General features: G+C 33.7%; 4 protein-coding genes across 4 annotated transcripts; 3 read left to right on the top strand and 1 right to left on the bottom strand.

Moving 5' to 3' along the window:
- Positions 1,394-6,910, top strand: LOC109328731 (putative ABC1 protein At2g40090). Its single transcript, XM_019562325.1, has 11 exons — positions 1,394-1,611; positions 2,554-2,708; positions 2,819-2,944; positions 3,059-3,154; positions 3,296-3,396; positions 3,613-3,649; positions 4,429-4,647; positions 4,919-5,030; positions 5,583-5,854; positions 6,051-6,164; positions 6,373-6,910. Exons 1-11 carry the CDS (start codon positions 1,434-1,436, stop codon positions 6,571-6,573), a joined length of 1,611 nt encoding a protein of 536 aa, XP_019417870.1. The 5' UTR covers positions 1,394-1,433; the 3' UTR covers positions 6,574-6,910.
- On the bottom strand, positions 7,598-10,914 carry LOC109327562 (cation/H(+) antiporter 15-like). The gene is made up of 3 exons (XM_019560744.1): positions 10,682-10,914; positions 9,397-10,404; positions 7,598-9,215 (listed from the first exon to the last, which is right to left on the bottom strand). Exons 1-3 carry the CDS (start codon positions 10,880-10,882, stop codon positions 7,974-7,976), a joined length of 2,451 nt encoding a protein of 816 aa, XP_019416289.1. The 5' UTR covers positions 10,883-10,914; the 3' UTR covers positions 7,598-7,973.
- LOC109328448 (phosphoinositide phospholipase C 6-like) lies at positions 13,241-16,935 on the top strand. Its single transcript, XM_019561916.1, has 9 exons — positions 13,241-13,668; positions 14,134-14,330; positions 14,429-14,564; positions 14,648-14,842; positions 14,962-15,173; positions 15,264-15,381; positions 15,779-15,931; positions 16,013-16,099; positions 16,368-16,935. Exons 1-9 carry the CDS (start codon positions 13,321-13,323, stop codon positions 16,668-16,670), a joined length of 1,749 nt encoding a protein of 582 aa, XP_019417461.1. The 5' UTR covers positions 13,241-13,320; the 3' UTR covers positions 16,671-16,935.
- LOC109328447 (phosphoinositide phospholipase C 2-like) lies at positions 18,612-23,279 on the top strand. The gene is made up of 9 exons (XM_019561915.1): positions 18,612-19,045; positions 19,797-19,993; positions 20,389-20,524; positions 20,613-20,858; positions 20,958-21,187; positions 21,640-21,757; positions 22,271-22,423; positions 22,526-22,612; positions 22,857-23,279. Exons 1-9 carry the CDS (start codon positions 18,737-18,739, stop codon positions 23,148-23,150), a joined length of 1,770 nt encoding a protein of 589 aa, XP_019417460.1. The 5' UTR covers positions 18,612-18,736; the 3' UTR covers positions 23,151-23,279.

The raw sequence follows: 23,752 nt of genomic DNA, 5'->3' as shown, positions 1-23,752 counted from the left end.
ATCTACTCGACTGTTGAGCCTGAGAAACCCCGACCATCATGGAGTTTTATTATTATTGGACATGAGAATAGTAAAAAGTCATAAGTAGAACACCACATTTCGAACCAAAACAATAAAATAATGATTCTATGTCTTTTCCACTTATAAACTCTTTCATCATTCTCTTGTATCGAATGTGATGCACCACTTGACTCCTCACTAACAATATTAACCATGAGGATCATACCTAATACCTGTTCTAGATTTGTCTTCATTTATAATCACTTTTCCCAAAATCAATTCTTCTTGAACTTTCATGTCCATATCTAGAAAAATCATAACATTCCCTACCTTCAACATTCCCCTCTCATTCTCAGAATAAGGAGTCATGCATGCTTCATTTTATTTTCGTGACAACCATTATTCTTGTATATTCTATTCTTTACTTGGGAGGGGTATTTGGAAAAAAAATAAAAATTCAAACTAATAGTAAAAGTTTGTGAATGTAATTTAAAATAATCTATATAAGGAGTTATAAAATAGTAAAAATGACTAATTTATCACATATTTAACACTTTTAGGACTATTTTAGATTTTTAAAAAATTTTAGGGACCAAATTCATACAGATAAAATTTTAAGAATTAAAATAAATATTGACTCTATTGTGATTTCCAAGGTAATTAGCGAATTTACTTAAGAAGCTTGTTGGCCCAACCTATATGTACTCCTAAAACAAACTTTAAAGTTAGGTTAACTCTTTTAATGCAGAATTATATATATTTTTTACAGAAGATTTAACCCAAATATTTTGTTTAATGGAAAATAAATATTTATCATCTGAACGGGTCATCTTAAAAAAAATTATATTTAGGAAATTATACAAAATAAATTCAAATTTAATAAGAATCACAAAGTCAAATTGTTGACATTACTTATAATAAACATAAAAATTGGGCCCTGCAATTTAGGGGCATAAAGCCAAGCTTTACTAGCTTCATAGTTAGGTAGCCTATCAACAAGTCCTCCTTAATAGAGTGTTTGTTATTGTTGTGATATTGGGGTGCTAATATGGTGGGTGGGTGTTAATAGCACTCTTGTGATAATAAGATCGTTAGGAAGTTTGACTGGTTTGACTATTGATCGAATTATGAGAGTTTGACTGCTTTGAAACAGAAAAATTATGATCCGATCATGTTAAACCCGATTATACCAGAATAAACCGGGAAGTAAATTGGACGATTTACTTAAAATAAAAAATGAAACACTATTCTAATCTTTTGTTTTACTTAGTCTAAAAAATATTGAGAAACATTATTTCAATATAATTATACATCATTATTAATTATATAAAATTTATACATTCACAAAAATTATTGAATGTATTGGTGTAATAATATAAGGGACATATAGAGCAACAAAATACAAGTGTGATAGCACTGCATCGATTGTAAAAATGGCGTCGTTATGGCGCGTAGCAACCAAGTTCTCTCTTCTTACCGCCGCCGTGGGCGGTGGCACAGCTGCCACTCTTATTGCTACCTCCGACGATCCCAAGACAGCTCTCAAGCTTACCACAACCGTCCCCCGCCGTCTCTTCCGCGACGCCGTCACTGCCGCTAACATTGCTTTCGGTAACCGTATATCTAATTCAATCGAATTTTCTAGAAATCTGCACCTATTTTATCATAACTTCGTTATCTGATAGCTCAATTGTATTTATCACACCGTTAATTCATTGAAATGAATGCTGAAACATGATTAGGGGTTAAGATATTTAACCTGTTGAAAATTGATGTGCCTGAATTGTTGAAGATCTTAACTTGTATATGAATGGTGCATTATGTTGTGTCATATATATATATACTTACACATGATGAATGAAGAACATGTATCCAAATTCCAAAACTAAACAAGGCGTGGTGACCCCACTAGATCCCCAGATACGCACGCCGAAAGGGACAACTACGCACGCCGAAAGAGATTAGTTCTTTACTGATAGGATAAGACCATGAGGGTATACCCTTGTTTATACAAAAAAAAAAAAAGAACATGTATCCAAAAATAAGAGTTTTCCTTAACAAACTAAGAATATCACCATCACAACCAAGGAAGTCCGAACACTTCACAATAGTCATAGTGTCCCACATGGACACATATGACAAGTATTTGTATTAAACACTCGTGGCTAACCATATTCTGTAACATCTTATATCTTTTATTCTCGGTGTCCCATGAGGTCACAAGTTCTTTACTTGTGTGGGTAAGATTGTGTGCATCTACCCTCTGCGTACCCTACTAAGTGGGAGCCTCATGTAATAGACCGGCATTTTTCATATCTCAGTGCCCATGTTGTATTTTATATATGTCTTGTGTCGTATTTGTGCTTCTTCTATGAAAACTTGCTTTTGTTGGATTACTAAACCAGCCATGGTTACACAATAGAAAGCTGCTTTATGTACACACACATATCTTTGTTTATTTCATATATGCATTTTTGTAGGCAAACGTAATGTAGAGTTATGGGAAAATGAAGATTGGATTAAATAAGCTGGTTGTTACTGTGTTGTGGTTAGATTATGAATATTCACTATGGGGAGTGCCGGAAGGGAGCACCGAGCGGGAGAAAATCAAGCATGAAGTTCACCTCCGGTCGGCGCAAAAACTTCAAGAGCTGTGTTTTAAGAATGGAGGGATTTATATAAAGCTTGGACAACATCTTGGGCAGTTGGTATATTTTGGTTTCCTCTCCTTGTGTATTCGAAGTGATAGAAGTTACAGAGAGCGCTGACTTAATTTGACCCTGTCCAATCTAATGCACAATGTCCTACTTTTTAACAGGAATACTTAGTCCCTGAAGAATATGTTACAACAATGAGGAACTCTATGCTAAATAGATGTCCAGTTTCTTCATATGAGCAAATATGTGAGGTGTTCGAGAAAGAGTTTGGAGAAACACCAGATAAAGTATTTATTCTTTGCTTCATTTCCTTTTGGTAAATCATCATTTTTGTGTGATTAGTTTTGTTGGTCATGGTTGTGGTGTTTCTCATGAAATGTCGATGAATTTTGCCTTTGAAGGTATTTGCTGAGTTTGATCCAGTTCCAATTGCAAGTGCTTCTCTAGCACAAGTTCATGTTGCCCGCACACATGATGGCAAGAAAGTTGCTGTGAAGGTTTCAATCGTTGCTAATTATTCTTGGCTATATACTATTAAGAGTAGTTTGGATTTAACTTTCTTCTGTATGAATATGACTGTTAGTGTCTTTTTAGGAATATGTCTTGCTCATGTATGTGTTATGTATGTCAATGTTCAGGTTCAGCATACTCACTTGACCGATACTGCGGCTGCAGATAATGCCATTGTGGAATTTATTGTGAACACTCTGCATAGGTTTTTCCCCAACTTTGATTACAGGTACTGCTATAATGTTATTGGCTGTTTCGAGTTTTCCTGCATTAGACTAAATTCTGAAGTCTTATATATAAGCTTGCTGCAACTGATGGATGTCTATACATATATTTGTTCAAAAACTGAATCGTCCAAGTTGTCTCTATTGTAAAGAGTTACCTATATTTCCCATAGTTACGTTGCATTGATGTTTATTGAAGTTCAGTTTACCTCTTTATGCAGGTGGTTGATTGACGAGATTAATGACAGTTTACCCAAGGCAAGTTATGTTGGGATTTTGCCTCATGTATATTGATAAGATAATGATAGGTTTTATTTATGGTTATCCTTAAAAAATGTATCCTTGGAAATATATGAAATATGAGTTAAGGATATATATGATTGAATTTTAAAGGTTTTATGAAATGCAATTAGATTTTGAAATTTGTTAGGATTTAGGAAACTTGGAAACTGAAGATTCTTGGAGACCAAAAGGATTTGCTTGGGGGCCGGAGAGGTTTTGGCAATAAAGTTGAAGCAATGCCCTAGGTGTGTGGTGAGACAGGGGAGAGTTATCTTGTTATTGTTAGGTTTCCTACCAGGTGGGGAGAGTTGTCTACATGGACGAAACAAAAGTATCACATTCGATTCTATCATAAACCATGTCTTTAAGATAGTTTAGCCCAGTGCACAAGACTCTCACCCAATGGACTCTAGTGAGAGTTGATGTGCGCAGGCTTAGAGGTTGTTTCTAGGATTTTAACCATTGACCTCTAGGTCACAAGGCAAGCATCATAGGCCTTATAGATGTGCAATTAAAGAATTCTTTAAACTTGGGAGGCACATTTCAATTACAAATTACACCTCAAGCACGTCTCCAATTCAGTTAGCATGCCTAATATTTGTTTTTAGTCAGGAACTATGCTTGATATATGTGAGATTTTGTAATTTCATGTCTTCTTATTCATCAATTTTGGGCTTTGTTTTCTTTCTCCTTCATGTTTTCCACTTTTGCTGGACGATTTGTGATTGTGTTACTTAATATTATGGCTGCCACAGGAATTGGATTTTCTGATGGAAGCAAAGAACAGTGAGAAGTGTTTGGAAAACTTCCGGAAGTTGTCTCCTCATATTGCAAATTATGTATATGCACCTAAAGTATATTGGAATTTGAGTACCTCAAAGCTGCTAACAATGGAGTTTATGGATGGTGTTCATGTAAATGACGTAAAGACCATTCAAAAACTAGGGATCAATCCACATGAACTTTCAATATTGGTAAGTTCATGATAAGTAATTCCCTAATGCAATTGGTACCCGACATAGTTTATCGAAAAGGGAAGCATAATGCACGAGGCTTCCACCTAGTAGGATTTAAGGAGTGTAGATGTACATAGTCTTACCCCCAAGCGGAGAGGTTGTTTTTTGGATTTGAACATGTGACATCTTAATCACTAAGTAGCAACCTTACTGCTAGACAGATGCTCACCCTCTTCATGCATAGTTTATCAACAGAGTAATTTTGTAAAATAGATCACTATGTTTACAGGTCAGTCAAACATTTGCTGAAATGATGTTCAAGCATGGATTTGTGCATTGTGATCCACATGCTGCTAACTTATTGGTTCGGCCATTGCCTTCTGAAAAAAGTAGCATTCTGGGTAAGGATTTTTTCCCTTGCCATACTTAAACTCTTTCTATAGCCTCTTGAAAGAAGAAATATATACACATTGTAGATTACGGTATATTGGCATGCATTAATTGAATGGTTAGTTAGCCTTCCCATGTGTGTATTTACTCTAATAAACTAGGTACAGTACCATCATTGTATAAGTAGTGGCACACATACACATCTTATACTTCCAATGGTTGTTTATTTAATTTTTCATTTATATTGCAAGATCTAGTTTTTCGATTGCCCAGTTCACAAAAATAGTGGAAGATCATTATAAATATTTTCTGATTCAAAATTAATAAAAACACATTTTCCATTTGCAAATACCATAACGTTTGACGTGTTTTCCATTCTCATCCACAGGCAAATACTTACCATCTCCTTTTATTTATTTAATCTTGTTCTGTTGATATTTTTGGCTTGTCTGCTTTTCTGCAGTTTTTTGTTTGGATTTTAGAATAATTATATTGTTGACACCCTATGATTTTCACTTTTTTATTTTTTTATTTTGAACATTTATTTTTTTCCTCATGCACAGGCAGGAGAAAACCACAGTTGATTCTTTTAGACCATGGACTCTATAAAGAGCTTGACTTCGACACAAGAACTAATTATGCAGGACTGTGGAAGGCATTAGTATTTTCTGATGCTAATTCAATTAAGGAATACAGTTTAAAATTGGGCGCTGGAGAGGATTTATATGCTCTTTTTGCTGGAATTCTAACCATGAGACCATGGGATAGAGTTGTGGATCCATCCATGGATCATTTAGTTATACAAGGAGATGAGAGTGAACGATTAGAACTGCAGGTTAGTTATGGTTCAAAGGTTCACGGAGTTTGCTTTTCAGTCATTACTTTATGTTTTGGATCATAAATCTTGCACTTGTCTGCCTTTTAACCTATGAAACCTAGATACCCCACAACTTGAAAAAAGTAAATATCCTCTTAAGACTGGCCTCACAAGGAAAAGAATCACCAAAATGAAATCCTAATTTATTTTGCAGATGTATGCCTCTGAATATGTCCAAGAAATCTCGGACCTTCTAAGGAGACTACCTCGCGTGATTCTTCTGATGCTGAAGACAAATGACTGTTTACGTGCTGTTAACAATGCTCTGGTACATATCATTCCATGTTTTCCCTATACTTTCATTACATATGTGATTGGTTGATGAATTTTCTTCATACAAATGTAGCTTCTCTTTTATTGCACATTAGCCAATCCAGCAGATACAACTATACAAGTATAGTAGCATTTTAGAATGCATCGTAGTGCTGTTTCTGTTTATAATTAGAATTTTTTGTTTTTTGGGGTATTTTGAACAGTTTCAGGGATCTTCTCTAGAGACATTTCTTATCATTGGAAAGGTTTCTTCCAAAGCTGTCATTGATGCAAAGATGTCGCAAAGCAAGTCCTTTTTAGCATGGTTTAGTGTTGAATTGGATAAGATTTGGCTGGAACTACGATTTTGGGGAATGCACATAGCATTGTGGCTTTTACAACTAAGAAAGTCATTGCCTTATTAAGGATTATAAAAGAAGACCAAATCAGCCTAATTTATTTTCTGCTACATTTTCTTTAAAAAAAACACAAAACAATAAATTATATTCTTTTTCTCTGTGGTCATAAACTCCTTCCAAATTTGAAGATTCTTTTTGCCCACGGATTGAGTAATTAATTTTATAGGTTAAGAGAAGGGAAAGGAGAAAGTCATTCATTTTTTGTTAACCTTTATACCATACAGGGTATTCATGTATTAGGTTGTGTAGCATGATGTAAATCCCCATTGATAGGGGAAAGGTGGAGTGAGAAATATTGAATACTTTTTACATTAATTTCACTGGTTTTGTGTAATTTCTTTGACGATTCAGGCCTAGTGTCATGCCTATTTCATATCCATAATCCATTGCTCATTTCTCTTCAAAATAAATTCTAACATCGGCTTATATGGGTTTAGGATGCTCATAAAGTTATTATATATATATTATATACATATCAGAATGCGTAAGTTTGATATGAAGCATTAAGAGAGATAGAGAGATTAATGAGGAGGGAGAGTGTATTGTGGGATGAAACTAATGTGTCATTGGTCTCAAGTACATGCTTTTATTTACAGTTGAGGCTGGTTTTCTGCAATTGGCAACATTATATGTGAAGTCACTAGCCAGTGATGGCAATTGTAGGAGTTTTCACTCAGATAGGACTCCTCAGTAGGAGATCTACCTAGGTAAGGTGATGGACCTATACATGGGTCGATCAGGAAGTGTTTGACATTCAATCTATGGAACTTTGTTGTGCAAGAATGCAGTGTGAAAGTTTTTATAGGTGAATTATATACAATGCATGGTGCTGATTTTATAAGCTCTTTGAGTCCATATTTTTATCTGTAGTTCTCTTTTGTTGTTGAAGAGGAAACATTCTAAGGAAAATACAAAATAGATTGTTGAAACATCAGTTCCTGGACTATAGAAGAAGCAAATGACCAAACAAAGCAGAGAGACTTAAAAATGGCATAAAGATGTGCTCCCTCTTATGATTCTCTAGAGAGTAACCAAGTTGTCATTTGAACACTTTTTCATAAGTTTCTACTTTCTCAGACTTCATGTTCTCGATTTGTTCATTCAATCTTCGCCACAGAAACTTAGGAAGGATGAGCTTGTTTCCTCTCCTGAGAATTTTACTGCAGAAACTTCCTAGTTCCAATGGACGAAAGGATGAACTAGTTTCGTCTCTCGAGAATTTTACTCATCATCCAATGCAAGGTCTGAAGCTATTTCATCTTCTCAACTTCTTCGGCTTGACAGTGTTCATTCTTGTCCTCCACTCGCAGGCTTATGCTCCAGTCCAGGATGATACTTCCTAGATACTAACTCTTCCTTTTCTTCATAGAACTTCTCTAATAATTAATCAGCATTGATGTATAAATCTATTCTACCTTCACAAAAAGCGCCTCCGACCCATCATTGTCTTCGATATTTTCACTAGGATGCTGAGCAGCGGTGCCAAATGTCATTCCCCCAAACCCGTATTGTTGTACCACAAGAAGTGAAGAAGATGAACCAAAAATATTTGAGGCCACTAGGTCTCCTATAACTCCAAGTTCAGGGCAATCAGTCCATTTCAATAAATTTGATAACACCAAAGAGTTTCTACCTGTCCCTTGTCCTATAATGTACAAATCAAATCCAAGTTTGTCCAATTCACTAATCACTACTTTAATATCATCACCAGATTGGACTTCTTTTTCTGAGTAGCTTATAGAATCCTTAATGTTCACTGCTTTGAGTCTAAATGAACTCACATACTCATCGTCGAACTCCTTCTGCTTTTCATTGTCAACTACTGCAGATAATAGTCCGTGATTTTCAGCAAATGATGATGCTTCCACTTCAGCACCTTCCTCTAACAAAAGAATTCTTACCACAGAGAGTTGTACCCCTTGATTTTTCGACATTCTCCAAGCAACGGCTAAGGCTTCACGATCATCGGGTCCACCAATGAAGAGCATAAGAACTTTCAACTTGACTTTTAACAATGACCCTAGACCGCGATCAACAAAGATCCCAACAGAACAAGGTGCATCTAGCATGACATTTTGGTTTATGTCTTTATATGCACTTTTTGTTAACTCTAGAATACCCTCTATGCTTGAGTGCTTGTGAAATGGAAGGAGAATAAAAGTTGTTTGTTTCTCTTGTGCTAAGTTATATATATCCTCATGAATGGTTGAATATGCAGACACAGCAACTGAGGTCTCCACTTCAGTGTTATTTTTCCCCTCTGCATAAGATTTAAAAACATTGGCAATGTTTTCTATATCTTCTTGTGAATCAGCTTGTTGGTGATTCGATTTTTCGTCACCGGCATCAAAAAGGGCAGTGGTAGCTCTAGTAAGTTCAATGAGTTGAAGAGCAAAAACATGTAATGGAGAAACTTTAATGTCATTGCTTGCTTCAAGGAGATTCATCATTCCTTTAGCGTGGCGAGTGTTATGAACACAAGCCAAAACTTTGAGCTCTGCATCAACCTTTAAATTCTGTATAGTTCTTAGCTTGTTTTGCTCAAACCGCTTCATTGGCTTGTATATGAGATTGATGATAAGAGGCACCATTAGGGTCATTACTAAAATCGACATCAACGCAATTGTGTAGGCCTCACGACTCAAAATCTGAGGGAAAAAACAAGACCTGGTATTAGTGATAGTTCGAATAATAGCAAAGTTTCCATTCGTAGGTAAAGTCAACTACACAGATTAATCTATTAGGAGAAACTATACTAACACGTTTTACTCGAAATTTTACTTGATATAGCACAAAAATTGACAAGTAATATATGGAATCGCTAAATACCTCCTTGTCTGAGGCAATGTTTAGCATTATTATTGGTAGGATGCCTTTGGTGTTCATGAGTAGTCCAAGAGCCACACCATCAAGAGTAGTCATACCAAAGAAGAAAGTTATTATTATGGTGCTTAAAATCTTAGGGATGCATGATAATAGCACAATTGCCATTATATGGAGCCAACCATATGCATGCACAACACTAACTATGTTTAGTCTTATGCTGCAGCCATAGAAGAACAATGGTAACAGAAAACCAACTGCGAAATCCTCGGACTTCTTTGTCAGCATAGCCGTAAATTTACCACGAGGTATGATCATCCCATACATTAGAGCCCCGGCAATAGGGTGTGTCCCAAGGATATCTGTGATAGCTGCACAAACAAAAGCGCCCATGATCACGAAGAACAACTGGTTGTTGTCCCACTCGTTCTGATTGGTTTTGTGTATAATTATCCTCCCCAGATAAGGACGTAACACGAAGAATATGAAAAGGACGAAGGCTATGTTGCTTAGAAGTGAGTATATGGCTATATCAAGATTATGAATAGCAAATGGAGCCAAAAGTGCCCACATGAGCCAATTACCCAAGTCATTGATCATAGCTGCTGTTAAGGCCACCTTACCTAAACCAGTATAGAGAAGCTTGAGATCTGCAAGGATTTGAGCTAGGATAGGAAAACTTGTGACACTAAAAATTAAGCTCCAGAATAAATAGGCTCTAGATGTGTCATATGCTGAGAAATAATTTGAATCCTTAGTGTGCCATTTTTGAAGTAAAGAATATATGAAACCATTCAGTGCCATTGCAAAGAATGTTCCTGACATAGCAATGCTTGTAGCCTTCTTTTTTGCTTTAAGGATAGTATCCATGTTCATGTCCAAACCAATGAGAAAGACATAGTAAATGATTCCAATATGTGACACAGTTTCAACATTCAGCACTGACTTCATGCGGTAAAGGTCTGTAAAAATCTTTTCACTCCCAAATATAGCTCGACTCATCAGGAAACTCGCCTATTTAGATTAATTACACGACAAATTAGTCATATTAACACGGGAAATGCTCATTCTATGAACAAAAATGTATTCTTGTAAAACCTTTTTGTGATTTAATGTAACTCTAGAATCAATAACTATACAAAAAAGAATATGTATCTCGAGTCTTCATAATTTTTACATCGGACGCTTATTTTTGTTCATAACGACCGCGATTTTTTTCTTCTTCCTAAGCCTTTGAAAATGAAAGGACCAAATTAAGTATGGAAACAAAGTTGTAAACACATATACTTACAATAATCTCTGCAACAATAAGAGGTTGATTAAGGGGTCTGAGAATATAGTGTAAAGAACGAGTGGTGAATAAGATCAAAGCAATTTGTGCAGCCAAGTTAGGAAGGTAGAATCCAAGCACAGTTTCACCTCTCCATATTTTATTAGGATTTGCAACTTCTGCTACATAACATCCCAATGATTTACTTACATGATTTTCCATAGCTTCTTTTCTTGTGAATTCACCCTTTGAGATTTGTAATGTGATCTTAATAAAAAGGTTCTATATTTCTTCTTGTTTGAAGAATAAAAGTTAGAACCTTTTTAATCAATAGATATCAACCATGAATGTATATATAGAATCATAACAAAGACAACATAGTATGTAATAATTGGTTGTTACTACAACTTCTATGTTGCTAGCTATTTCTTGTTAAGAACATGCAAAACAAAAAAAAAACCTTAACTGATTAGTTGGTTATACTATTTGTTGTTAACTGCTATTACAAGATATATTATTTAGTGATTAACCCATTTACCCAAATTTGTTAATTTACACCTAATGTGCCAGTTAATTATTTTATGATATGACAAATTTAATTTTAATTACCCAAAATAGTATTTTCTTATTTTGGGAAAGAAAAATATTTTTTATAAGTGCATACAATATTAAAAGGTGAACTATGTTCAATGAGAAAAGGCTCTATTTTTGTATGTACCATATTTATCCATTTTAAAGGTTTTTTTTAAGGCGAAGCACTATTTTATATTTAAACTATAGTTTATTTTATTTTTTACATATTCTAAATCTAGAAATTAGAACACATTGTGTAAAATTTGAAAGATTTTTGGGACATTTTTCATATATTTAATTTCTTGGGTTATTATAAAATCGTTTCACCCCCTTGGACTTCTTGAATGTGTTTATAATTCATCTATTGAAGAAAAAAAGTTTTTATTGGCATAAAAAAGCTATGTATGTGATTTTATTATCTTTGATAATTATTTAGCAAACAATTTCAGTTATGTTTAACTTCAAAGGGCATTTTTCATGAAGACTGGTTTTTTCAGAATTATAATTTAGTTTTGAAATTCTACCAAACACACGTAAAAAATGTAGGTTCTTTTTGGTTCTATTGAGATATCTTATCAACTTTCTGAATAAGGAACTAATCTTTTTTTGGTATATGGCTACCTTCAACAAGTATCGTTCAAAGGAATCGAATATTGACATTTTGATCAATATGAGAATTTAGTAAAACCTTATACGATCAAAGAAACACCTTATTAGCTTCCCACTATATGATAAATCTCTTGTTTTCTTCCTTTTGTAAAGTTTTTATCACACACATGTTTCTTTATAAATAAAATAAGTATTTGAGTCTTGCATTGAGATAAAATGTAATAAACACTTATCCAATAAAGATCCATAAAAAATCTATTGAAGATGAAGTAGGAGAAAATTAATCTGTTTGAATAGCACTCTTTTAAATTGATGTGGCTGCTTAAGAGAAAGTGTTTTTTTCTTCTTGAAAAGGTCTTAAGTATACATACAATTTTGTGAATCATGGTTGGAGGCAAAGTTGACTTGTTCCTCAAGTAGATTTAAATGGAGGAATGTGAGTTTAGGAAATGGCCACATTAAGTATTTGCTTATGGAAGATAAAAAATAAATCTTATCCATTCAAATACAATTAGCGAATCGTAAATTGGTTCTCTCGTATTAATTCGTGGTTCTTTTGCGAACTGATTCCTTTAAAGAACGAACCAGATTTTTGTCTACAGTTTAAGTAAAAGAAAAGAATAATAATTGATAATATATACTCACTTACATGAGTTAAAACGAATAAGAATTTTTTTTCCGTAGGTATTTCTCCTATGGTGTTGATGCAAACCTACAAGAAGCAACACTAAAAAAAACTATGTAGAGAGCTATAGAAACTCTACTAAATATACCCCTAACATACCGGTATTTGACAGGGTAATATACCACGTACTCATACCCGCACCAGTACCAAAGAGAACCACGTATCAGGTGTCGATGATCTTATCTTCAAAAATATGTTTCCATATTTTCAAAATGTCAAACTTAACTTTTGTAAGACTAATTTTCTTCTTTTACATTCGTTAAGTAGTGCTCTTACACACTTTATTTACACAATCCTAAAGCAAGTTATAAAACCCTCATTAATTACTATTTTCATAATATTTTTTAAACTTTGACTAATTCAAGGTATACTTTGTTTTTTTTAATATTTGTTATATCTACCTCCACTACATAATACCTAGTAAATGTTTGACATAAACCTTAGCAGCATACTTTACCTCTAGCATTGTCTTGTTTATATTATAAAGTATTAACCCAACAAATCTTTTTCTTTTCCAATGCTTGTTAACTATTTTTTTATACAAGTCTTCTTGATTTTATATTGATCAATGGTTTCCACCCTCCTAAATAAAAAAAGAGTCAAATTTTAGTATATGAACATTTGGTTTTGCTGTGATCTTTTTTACTCTTAAATTGCATCCATAAATGTAAGTATTCAATCACATATCAAGACAGAAGAATAAAGGGTCTTGTTTTCAAGGTTCATATATCCCTTTACATCTTTCTTTTCTCTTCAAATCCATAGAGAAATATATATATATTGGCAAAGAAGAATGAGTATGAAAATGAAAGTGAAGGTTCATAAGTACAAGGTGTTAAATTTCTTGACCAGAAAGTTTGAAGTGCACAAGACAGAACCACCTTTGGATATTAAGAAAACATTCTTAAAGTTTGCTAATGGTGGAAACCTTATGTTTAATGATCAGCTTCTTCAGTTCATGATGGAGTACCAAGGTGAAAAAAACTGCACCATAAAAGATTTGGAGCCAATTATAGAGAAGATTTTGCATGAAGGAAATTCTACATGTAATGCAGAAGGGTGTAAAGGACAAGGACTTAGTCTCAATGATTTCATCAATTTTCTGCTCCTTCATGATTTCAATGGTCCCTTGAAAAATGAGGCATGTTTCTTCTCTGTCTTTTTGAGATAGCTGAGAAAATTTAGCTATAAAAAAATCCTTGAATGTGCTATAGTTGCATTAAATAATACTAAAAATAAAATTTAGCCATACAATATGTTATTGTGTAACTTGCAAAAATAATGTTGATACCAAATTTCTATGTCATATGATATAAGTAGTAATTGTTTCATGCATAGAAATGTTGCTGCACAAAGAAACAAGCACCAAAAATTCAGATTCAAGGACTCAAAAACCTTCTTAGATAACAATTAATGATACAACAATACTTACATACTAGGTTTATTTAATGTATAACCTATGCTATTTGCTCCATTGTTATTATTTTTTTTTATGTCTCTATAATTTGCTTTGGACATTTATAAAATTATAATGAATTTTCTATGAGCAACAATAGTTTATGGTAAAAGGGTATTCTAACAATGTATGAAACATATGTCATTTCAGGTGCATCATGATATGAGTGCTCCATTGTCACATTATTTCATGTATACAGGACACAATTCTTACCTGACCGGGAATCAACTTACCAGCGAATGCAGCGACGAGCCGATTATAGAGGCTTTGCTACATGGCGTACGCGTAATCGAACTAGATTTATGGCCTGCTTCAAGTAAAGATGGTATCAAAGTAGTTCATGGAAGGTACTATAACAAGAAGAAAAAAGTACATCTTATAAAGGTTGATGGTTTCTTTCTTATATATCTTGTGGTTTTATGACTTATTTCTTGAATCAATGTAGGACTCTAACCACTCCAGTGTCACTAATCAAATGTCTTGAATCCATAAAGAAATATGCTTTTATCAAATCTGATTTTCCAGTGATTCTAACTTTGGAAGACCACTTAACATCAACACTTCAAGCTAAATTTGCAGAAGTAGGTACTCATCATTAATCACTTAGAAAAGGAGAAAAAGATTGGATCTTATTTCATTTTTTTTTCTGTTTCTGTTCATGCAGATAGCAACTGAAATATTTGGAGATATGCTACATTGTCCTCAGACAGATTGTTTGACAGAATTCCCCTCACCGGAATCGTTGAAAAAGCAAGTAGTTATATCAACCAAACTACCTAAAGAAGATCCTCAAAATGAAGAAGAATTATGTGGAAAAGCATTGTTAGATTCTATGGTTAAACTGAAAACTGAGTACCTGGTAAGAAAAAAGTACTATCATTTTGATAAAATAATTCTCATAATGAAGCCAAAACCAAGAAGAAAATAAATTTGAATTATGACTTATGTGCATTTACTATCTCTTTCAATGGATAGCAGAATGAAAGTTATGAAGATGAGGAAGATATAAGCACTAAAAAACCGAACCTGCGAGGCGCAGTTCAATACAAACACTTGATTACAATCCATGGTGTGAAATCTAAAGGTACTATTAAGGAACTACTGAAAGTTGATGGTAAAGTTAGAAGGCTAAGTTTGAGTGAGAAGAAACTCAAAAGTGCTTCCGAATCTCATGGAACTGATATTATTAGGTACCAATGGCTGAAAAGATGCTTAGCATTTCCATATCTGACAACACCTTTGATCCATGATGACTTAAAACACATTATTATGTTTTTCAGGTTCACACGGGAAAATATTCTTCGGGTCTTTCCTAACGGAGAACGCGTCAAATCCTCAAATTTTAGGCCACATTTAGGGTGGATGTATGGAGCTCAGATGGTGGCATTCAATATTCAGGTTCGGAAAGTATACCGAATCCGTAAAGCAAAAAATTTCAGATAATAGGAATAACCCGAATTTGTTTTTGTATCTTTGCTAGAATAGATAAGCTGAAACTTTATGAAACTTAAGTTGCATCCTTCAGATTTTATCTATAGTGATGCAATGCAATCTCATATGCATGTTAAAGTATTGCTTATGACTTAGGAGGATATGGTTTATGATGAGTTATATATGTCCCTTATCTAAAATATGCCTAAGAGTTTTAAGATCTGTAAGTTTAATCTTCTTGGCTAAAAAGTTTTAGAGCTTTCACTCAAACAAAATGAGAGAATCTAAATCACAATTTTTGTACTCGACGAGTGTCGGCATAGAAACCTTTAAGGCATTCAACATATCTGTTTCCTAACTATAGGGGCATGGAAAACCACTTTGGTATCAACAAGGAATGTTCAGAGCAAATGGAGGGTGTGGTTATGTAAAAAAGCCTGAGTTTCTGTTGTGTAAACAATCAGATAAGGACGAGTTTGATCCGAAAAGAACTTCGCCAGTGAAGAAGATATTAAAGGTTAGCATGCTCTTAATCTTTTTACTAGAAGGAATTTGGTTTGTTCCATGCAATTTTGAATATTTCCATGTTCAACAATAGGTAAAAGTATACAATGGTGAAGGTTGGAAATCAGATTTCAGTTCAACACACTTTGATCTATTCTCTCCACCAGATTTTTACACTAAGGTTAGTTGCATAATCATATTTGTTTCATAGTTTAAACATTATTGCTTTTTTATATTGATGCTATGTTTCATTATTGAATATTGTGTAGGATTCGATCACAAATGCTAATAAACACGTCAACAATAGTATACTGTTAGGTGTGAAAATTACCTTAATTCATAAGGCTAATTTAACGCAGTTTCTTTTTGTATTCGTGCTTAGAATTTTGATTCGTCTTCATCCACACCTCGATATTCTAAGCATACATAATAATTTTACTGTCTGATAGGTTTGTATTGTTGGAGTGCCAGCTGATTCTGTCAAGAAGCATACAAGTGTAGTCATGAACAAATGGTTTCCTGTATGGGATGAAGAGTTTGAATTCCCTTTGACAGTTCCGAAACTCGCTTTGCTTCGGATACAAGTAAAGGACAAAGATAAGGGAGGAAAAGATGACTTTGCAGGGCAGAATTGTTTACCAGTGCCAGAGCTAAGACACGGATTTCGATCCGTCCCTCTATATGACAAAAGGGGGAAGAAATATGAATCTGTGAAGCTTTTGATGAGGTTTCAGCTTGAAAATGTTGAATAAATTGTAGCATCTAGTATATGGTCTTCAACATTACTTAGTTTTGTAACACATGATTGTTGTTTGTACTAGTCATAGTCCATCAATGTGTAACTCCATGTTGCAACCCGTCCAATATCCGGGCTCCATAAGAGACGCTAAGCCGCTAACTAATCTAAATTCAAGTCCGGTAGAATGGACGACAAAGCTCGCCGATCTCCATACTGAATTTTTAACATGGTTGCATTTCCAGAAACTCGAACTCGAGATCTTTGTTTAAGCTAGAACAACCCCGTGCCAATTGAACAAATGTGGCCACAAGACCATGATACGGTGTTGGGAACTCTCAGAACCTTAACATATCATTGATTGTAAGAGTTGCATGCCGAAATTTAAAACCTTGCCACTAAGTACAAAAGCTTGATTTTACAATCAATGCTAGTGTACAAAAACTTGTAAAGGCTTTTGAATCCTATGGACATGAAATTGTTAGGTAGTTTTTCATGAATTAAACTTACTTGGTATTTGTAGCTGCAAAGGTTTATAGTAAGACATAGTTTTATGCCCTTTTCCATTGTTGGCTTCAATATGTTATTAGAAATGTACTATGAATCAATGTTAATATAAACAGTATTAAGATCTTCCAATGTTGTCACAAGTTCTTTTGAATTTTATACTTACAGCATTCAAGTAATTAAGTGTGAAGTCCCACATTGGATATGTGAGAATGAGTGAAAGAGTTTATAAGTAAAAAATACACATAAAATTAATGTTTTAAGGTTTTGATTTAAAACGTGGTGTCTCAACTCTTCTCATACTTGGTAAGTCGGTAACAATGGAATTCACCCTCTCAACAAGTATGAAGAAAAAATATTTTCATTTGGGTTGTGTAAAGACTAAAAAAAAATCACTTTTATAAGATAAATTATGAGTATAAAGTTGTTTGAATAAATTAATAAACTAAGTTAGGAGGGTATAATAGCAAAAAAGATTTGAAAGTGAAAATAGTGTTAAGAAATAATCTTAACCTCCAAATAGAGCTTATGAAACAAACAAACACTCAAAATAAACTCCACTAGTTACAAAAAAAAATTAAAATGCTTTTTTTCCTCTAAAAATAAACAAAAATATCAATGATTAAGCACTTCCAAAATATATACATAATCTCATGTTTCACACATCCACTTATCTAGTTACTCTTACTCTACTATCACCATGTGGCAACCATAACACCACTCATATTTACCCCCACCTTCCATATTTGTCATGTTCCAAGCCTATAGTACCCACAAATTATTATATCCAAGTATCAATAGTCTCAATCAAATACTCATTATTGAGCAATGTATTAATAATTTAAATTTTAAATGAAGCTATTGAAATCAATTGCCATAGTTATCAAGAAGGCGTTGGTTTAATGGTTGCTAGATTTCTAGAAATACCAAAAAGTTAAGAGTTTGATTTTAGAAATGACACTTATTAAAAGGGCCAACTACACACTTAAAGAATGATTAGTTCTTTATTCATAATAAGATGATAATATATATTAGATAGTACCAACAAAAAACTACAAGAATATAATCGAGATCATTAATTCTACACCATGTAATAATTTATTGATATTATGATACATGGTGTGTTGAAATATTAATATATTTTGAATTAATATTATATTGGATAATAATTAGTTTAAACATATTATCAAATAATTATTGTAAATTCAATCCTATAAAATGAAATTAGGAATTAGGTAAAGTTATTGTTCTATTTTCTAAATATAATAGGTTTGTTAGATTTATTCTAATTCAATTCATCCATCCAAAACAACTCATTTAATGAATTAAATAATTCTTCTTCTTTGATTTGATTTCTAATATGGTGAAAAGTGGGGTCCATGCAAACGTGATTACACCATCTTCTGGATAATACTTCTCTCTCTTTCTTTCATTACCATTGCCTATAACACAAGTAACGCATCAATTCTCACATAACAACAACGTTATCTTCAAAAAAGAACACAACCCACAAACACATTCATTATACTCATCTCTTCTATATTATAAAGAAACATTTTTGAAACAAACCCAATTATGTCGAGACAAACTTATAAAGTATGTTTTTGTTGCCGGCGACGGTTCAAGCTGGCCGTGTCGGAAGCACCACCGGAGATAAGGACCCTTTTCCATCATTACTCCGATAATGGTATCATGAGTGCTTCAAACCTTCGGAGTTTCATGGTTGAGGTGCAGAGAGAAGAGAAGATAAGTGTTGAGGAAGCACAAGATATCATTGATGGTCTTAAACATTTGACACTCTTTCATTCAAGGGGATTGAATCTTGAAACTTTCTTTAAGTTTCTCTTTACTCAAAATAACTCTCCTCTTTTACCTTCAAGTGTGGTAAATAATGTTAACTCTTTTTCTTTGTTGCATTTATGGATTTGGTGTTATTTTATGCTTTCAAGTTTCATCATTTATGAATGTTCTTCCTCTTAGTGTGGATACTCCCAAATTTGTATCTTAGCATCGGCGCAAGGTTAAAGTTGTTTGTCTTGTGATCTGGAAAAACGGGTTCAAATCCTGGAAATATTGCGTACATCTACCTCCACAGGCCAAGATAGGCCCTACTAGATAGGTTCTCGTACATTGGATTGCCCTTCTAACCTTTTACAAGGTTGATATTTGATAATGGAAAACATTTGTTTAATACTAGAAATGTGATATCATGTTCCATATCAGTACAAAACCATAGATTGATGCAAGTTTAAACAGATGTAGAGTCTTATAAGGTAGAATTGATGTATAACATGTAAATATGAATGTGCATGTAGATTGTGTAAGTATAAAAGTTTAAGTGAGTTAGGGGCTAAAGCTTCATTAAGGTAAGTGTGGGTCTTATGCATAGAAAAGCCTATAGGGGTACTCAACTGAATTTATTGTAATGGTTGCGTTAATGATTAAGTATCTAAGAACATTGTTTAAGGAATACAAAACAAGAAAATCAATCTTAAAAAACTAAATCCAACAACTCTTGAAATGTATAAACATCATTTTTCAATGCAATATTATATCATGTACAAATTAATTGATTATATGTAATCTCTTTTTCTGATTATTCATGTTTGATTAATGGTTATTTCTTGTATTTCAGGTGCACAATGATATGACTTCACCCTTGTCTCATTATTTCATATACACTGGTCATAATTCATATCTAACTGGGAATCAACTTAGCAGTGACTGCAGTGATATTCCAATTATAAAGGCATTGCATAGAGGTGTAAGGGTGATTGAATTGGATATATGGCCTAATGCATCAAAGGATGATGTGGATGTTCTTCATGGAAGGTAAATTTAATGGTTGAATTTGAAATTGAGTTTTATGCATGATCTAAAGTCGTCTCGTTTGTTTCTCGTAAATTGCAGTTGCGGTCGTGTTTAAACTTTAATGTCCTAATTGTGAGCATGAGTTGCCTTTAGTACAAAATTTGGCAAAGGAAATTATATCTCCAACAATTTGATGAAGACTTATATCCATTTATGTACTAATTTCAACAAAATGATGCAATCTTAATTCTGTTTAGTAAAACCTTAACTAGAAGTCATGGTTGTAAACTTGTAGAACAGGTTACATATGATATGAAGTTATTTCAATATATTGTTTACTAATGACACTTTTTTAGAATGTTTTGTCCTGTGAATTCTGAAACATAGATGTATGTATTTGTTTCTTCTTAATACAGGACATTAACTACTCCTGTGGCACTCATCAAATGTTTGAGGTCTATTAAGGAGCATGCCTTTGTTGCATCAGAATATCCACTTGTAATAACCCTCGAAGACCACCTTACTCCGGATCTTCAGGCGAAAGTAGCTGAGGTTAGTTACTCGGAGTTCTACAAGAATTCAAAATGCTTACATTCTTATTCTTATGTTTGACAATTGACAATCTTGTTCCTATTTTTAGATGGTTACTCAAACATTCGGAGACATACTATTTTGTCCTAGCTCGGAAAATTTCAACGAATTCCCTTCTCCTGAATCACTTAAAAGGAGGATTATTATATCAACAAAACCACCTAAGGAGTATCTTGAGGAAAAAGAAGTGAAGGAAAAAGAGGATGATTTGCATAAGGGAAAGACTGAAGGTGATGAAGAAGCATGGGGTAAGGAAGTCCCGAGTTTGAGAGGTGGTACTATATCTGATTACAAGGTTTGAGACTAAGACAATGTTGTAAATTAATTGTCAATAAGTTTATTCTATAAAGGGTGATTTTTTTTTACTCATTTTACGGCATACCATTTTCTGAAGAGTGATGTGATTGAAGACGATCTTAATGACGAGGATGATCACGAGGAATCAGAAAGGTCGCGCCAAAATGCATCGGCTGAATACAGGCGTTTAATTACGATTCATGCTGGTAAGCCTAAAGGCGGACTAGAGGAATGTCTCAAAGTGGATCCTGATAAAGTTAGACGTCTAAGTTTAAGTGAGCCACAGCTTGAAAAAGCAGTTATAACTCATGGAAAAGAAATTGTCAGGTACTTGTAACAGTTTCCGGTGTGATAACTCATTTGTGTGTGTGCTTTGGCTTATTCTGTATGACATGAACTGGCTATAACTCTCTATTCCAAAGCAAATTTAGTAAAACTTAACTGTTTGATGAGCTTTGTTTCTATCTTTTACGGTTCCATGAGTTTAAGAAACATGAGATGCAGTACTAGATAAGATAGTCTTTGACTATGATTTGTTGCCTCTCTTGATGCTGCACTGCATTAAGTTCTTAATACTTCCTAATGCTAATAGCACCTATATGACAGATTTAGTGGTCATATTTGAAACTTCTCAGTGCATTATGATTTAGACGGCATATCCAAAAGTTTTCTCAATCTTTGAAACAATATAAAGCTCATTTTCTTCCTATTTAGCTTTCATACAAACCCTTTTTATGTACAAATGAAAAGATAGGTACTTATTTTCTGATTGTTGGCAGGTTTACTCAGCAGAACATACTGAGAGTGTATCCGAAAGGAACTCGCATCATGTCATCAAATTATAATCCGTTAATTGGGTGGATGCATGGAGCTCAAATGGTTGCATTTAACATGCAGGTTTCTATTTCTTCCTTCTCAACCTCTGCCTCCGTTTTTATTATCCTGATTAAACCTTTTCCTTCAAGCTACTATACTAAAAGTGTGAGGCCTAGCATTGTGACAAATTGAAATTTCGGCGCATTACTTTTTAAGGATGACTTATAATCATTGTTAGTCTAGTTGAATTGTGTTATTTGTTTGTGATTTTCACACCGGTGAGGATGTTAGATTTCATTCACTCAGATCATGACACTGTCTGTCATTTGTCTTGTTGGATTGTGCTAGTTGTATCAGGACATTGCTATGAGAAACATCTAAGATCATAAATTATATTCCTTGACAATGATACTAAGATCATGATAGATGTCTACTAATCAATTTTCTGTTAAGTATCAAAGTCGCACATCAGTTGAAAATATGAGCCGAGAATAATTTATAATAACTTAGACAATCCTCCCCGTATAAAATAGTATGAGGTCAATTTATGCATAATTACTCTTAACATTTTCATTTCGGGTGGTTTCGTGACAGGGTTACGGAAGATCTCTTTGGGTGATGCAAGGAATGTTCAAAGCGAATGGCGGGTGTGGTTATGTTAAAAAACCAGATTTTTTATTAAACAGTGGATGGAATAACGAGGTCTTTGATCCCAAAGTTGAATCACCTGTGAAGATTACTTTGAAAGTAAGGATTTTATTGTATGCATATTATATTTGCCTCCTTCAAGTGTCTCTACACTCTAGTCTAGATCCTAACAATGATCATACTTGTGTTACTCTTATTTAGGTGACTGTATATATGGGTGAAGGATGGTATTATGATTTCAAGCATACACACTTTGATCAATTTTCGCCTCCAGATTTCTACACAAGAGTAAGTTAAAGATGATCTACTACACCGTCGTGTTCGAGTCATCACATCCATATTTTCACTTCATAAATGAGTCCTTGCGTTCTACTCTATCAAGCACAAACACTTCAAAATAGTTACCGTGTCTACGCCGTGTCCGTGTCTGACATGTAACTAAATCGGACACTCCTAACATACTCTACAATATGTTCCTAATGACTCATATATACTAGCTTTTAAACCTATTTGATAAACTCTTATTGTGCAGGTTGGAATTGCTGGAGTACCTTATGATACCATTATGAAAAAAACTAAGGCAGTAGAAGATAATTGGTTACCTAGTTGGAATGAGGTATTCGAGTTTCCGCTTTCGATTCCAGAATTGGCGTTGCTTCGAATAGAAGTTCATGAATATGATATGTCTGAGAAAGATGATTTTGGTGGCCAAACATGCTTGCCTGTGTGGGAACTAAGAAGTGGAATTAGAGCAGTTCCATTGTATAGCCAGAAAGGAGATATGTACAACAATGTAAAGCTTCTCATGCGCTTTGAGTTCATTTGATTTTCTGCTACATATTTATCATGTACACACCCATTAAAATATGTTGCTATAGTAAATATTATGTATGTAAATGTGTGATATTGTGAACTTTATCTTACCATATGTTTATATGATTCAGATTTTCATTTATGTCCCTCTATCCGTATATAAAATGCTCCAAATCTATGTATATTATTTGTTGCATCACACTTAGAATTACTTAGAGACTCAAATTCAACTGATTTACTAACAACTCGACTTATTTGATTAAAAAACTAAATTTATCAAATTAATAATAAGTCGAATTTCGAACAAATATTAAGTTGGGTTGAACTAAACAATGAAAGAATTATTACTTAGAGGCTTTACAAGTGGCTGAACAAAACAAGAGACTATTCTAAGTGCTTATCCATAACTTGACTATCTGACTTCATCAACAACAAAAAAAGGTGTAGAACTGAAAGACTTTGAATGGCATTATAATTCTTGAGAAAACTTTAGATATAATTTCATTCTTTTATATATTACCACACAAGTTAAACAAATAATTTTCTTCCACTCATTTCATGAACTCAAGTATTTTTGGCTGAATGCTTCTCTCTACCTTCTAGAACATATATATA

This window comes from Lupinus angustifolius, chromosome LG15, assembly GCF_001865875.1.
Source record: "Lupinus angustifolius cultivar Tanjil chromosome LG15, LupAngTanjil_v1.0, whole genome shotgun sequence".
Lineage (NCBI taxonomy): Eukaryota > Viridiplantae > Streptophyta > Magnoliopsida > Fabales > Fabaceae > Lupinus > Lupinus angustifolius.
This window is presented reverse-complemented; position numbering and strand designations above follow the sequence as displayed.

Excerpts from the sequence above, each read along its gene's own strand:
- LOC109328731 (XM_019562325.1), top strand. The coding sequence starts at position 1,434 with ATGGCGTCGTTATGGCGCGTAGCAACCAAGTTCTCTCTTCTTACCGCC. Across the intron at positions 2,709-2,818 it reads GACAACATCTTGGGCAGTTG|GAATACTTAGTCCCTGAAGA; the intron begins GTATATTTTGGT and ends ACTTTTTAACAG. Across the intron at positions 5,855-6,050 it reads GTGAACGATTAGAACTGCAG|ATGTATGCCTCTGAATATGT; the intron begins GTTAGTTATGGT and ends TTTATTTTGCAG.
- LOC109327562 (XM_019560744.1), bottom strand. The coding sequence starts at position 10,882 with ATGGAAAATCATGTAAGTAAATCATTGGGATGTTATGTAGCAGAAGTT. Across the intron at positions 10,405-10,681 it reads TTATTGTTGCAGAGATTATT|GCGAGTTTCCTGATGAGTCG; the intron begins GTAAGTATATGT and ends TAATCTAAATAG. Across the intron at positions 9,216-9,396 it reads ACATTGCCTCAGACAAGGAG|ATTTTGAGTCGTGAGGCCTA; the intron begins GTATTTAGCGAT and ends TTTTTCCCTCAG.
- LOC109328448 (XM_019561916.1), top strand. The coding sequence starts at position 13,321 with ATGAGTATGAAAATGAAAGTGAAGGTTCATAAGTACAAGGTGTTAAAT. Across the intron at positions 14,565-14,647 it reads TTCAAGCTAAATTTGCAGAA|ATAGCAACTGAAATATTTGG; the intron begins GTAGGTACTCAT and ends CTGTTCATGCAG. Across the intron at positions 14,843-14,961 it reads AACTGAAAACTGAGTACCTG|AATGAAAGTTATGAAGATGA; the intron begins GTAAGAAAAAAG and ends AATGGATAGCAG.
- LOC109328447 (XM_019561915.1), top strand. The coding sequence starts at position 18,737 with ATGTCGAGACAAACTTATAAAGTATGTTTTTGTTGCCGGCGACGGTTC. Across the intron at positions 19,046-19,796 it reads CTCTTTTACCTTCAAGTGTG|GTGCACAATGATATGACTTC; the intron begins GTAAATAATGTT and ends CTTGTATTTCAG. Across the intron at positions 20,525-20,612 it reads TTCAGGCGAAAGTAGCTGAG|ATGGTTACTCAAACATTCGG; the intron begins GTTAGTTACTCG and ends TCCTATTTTTAG.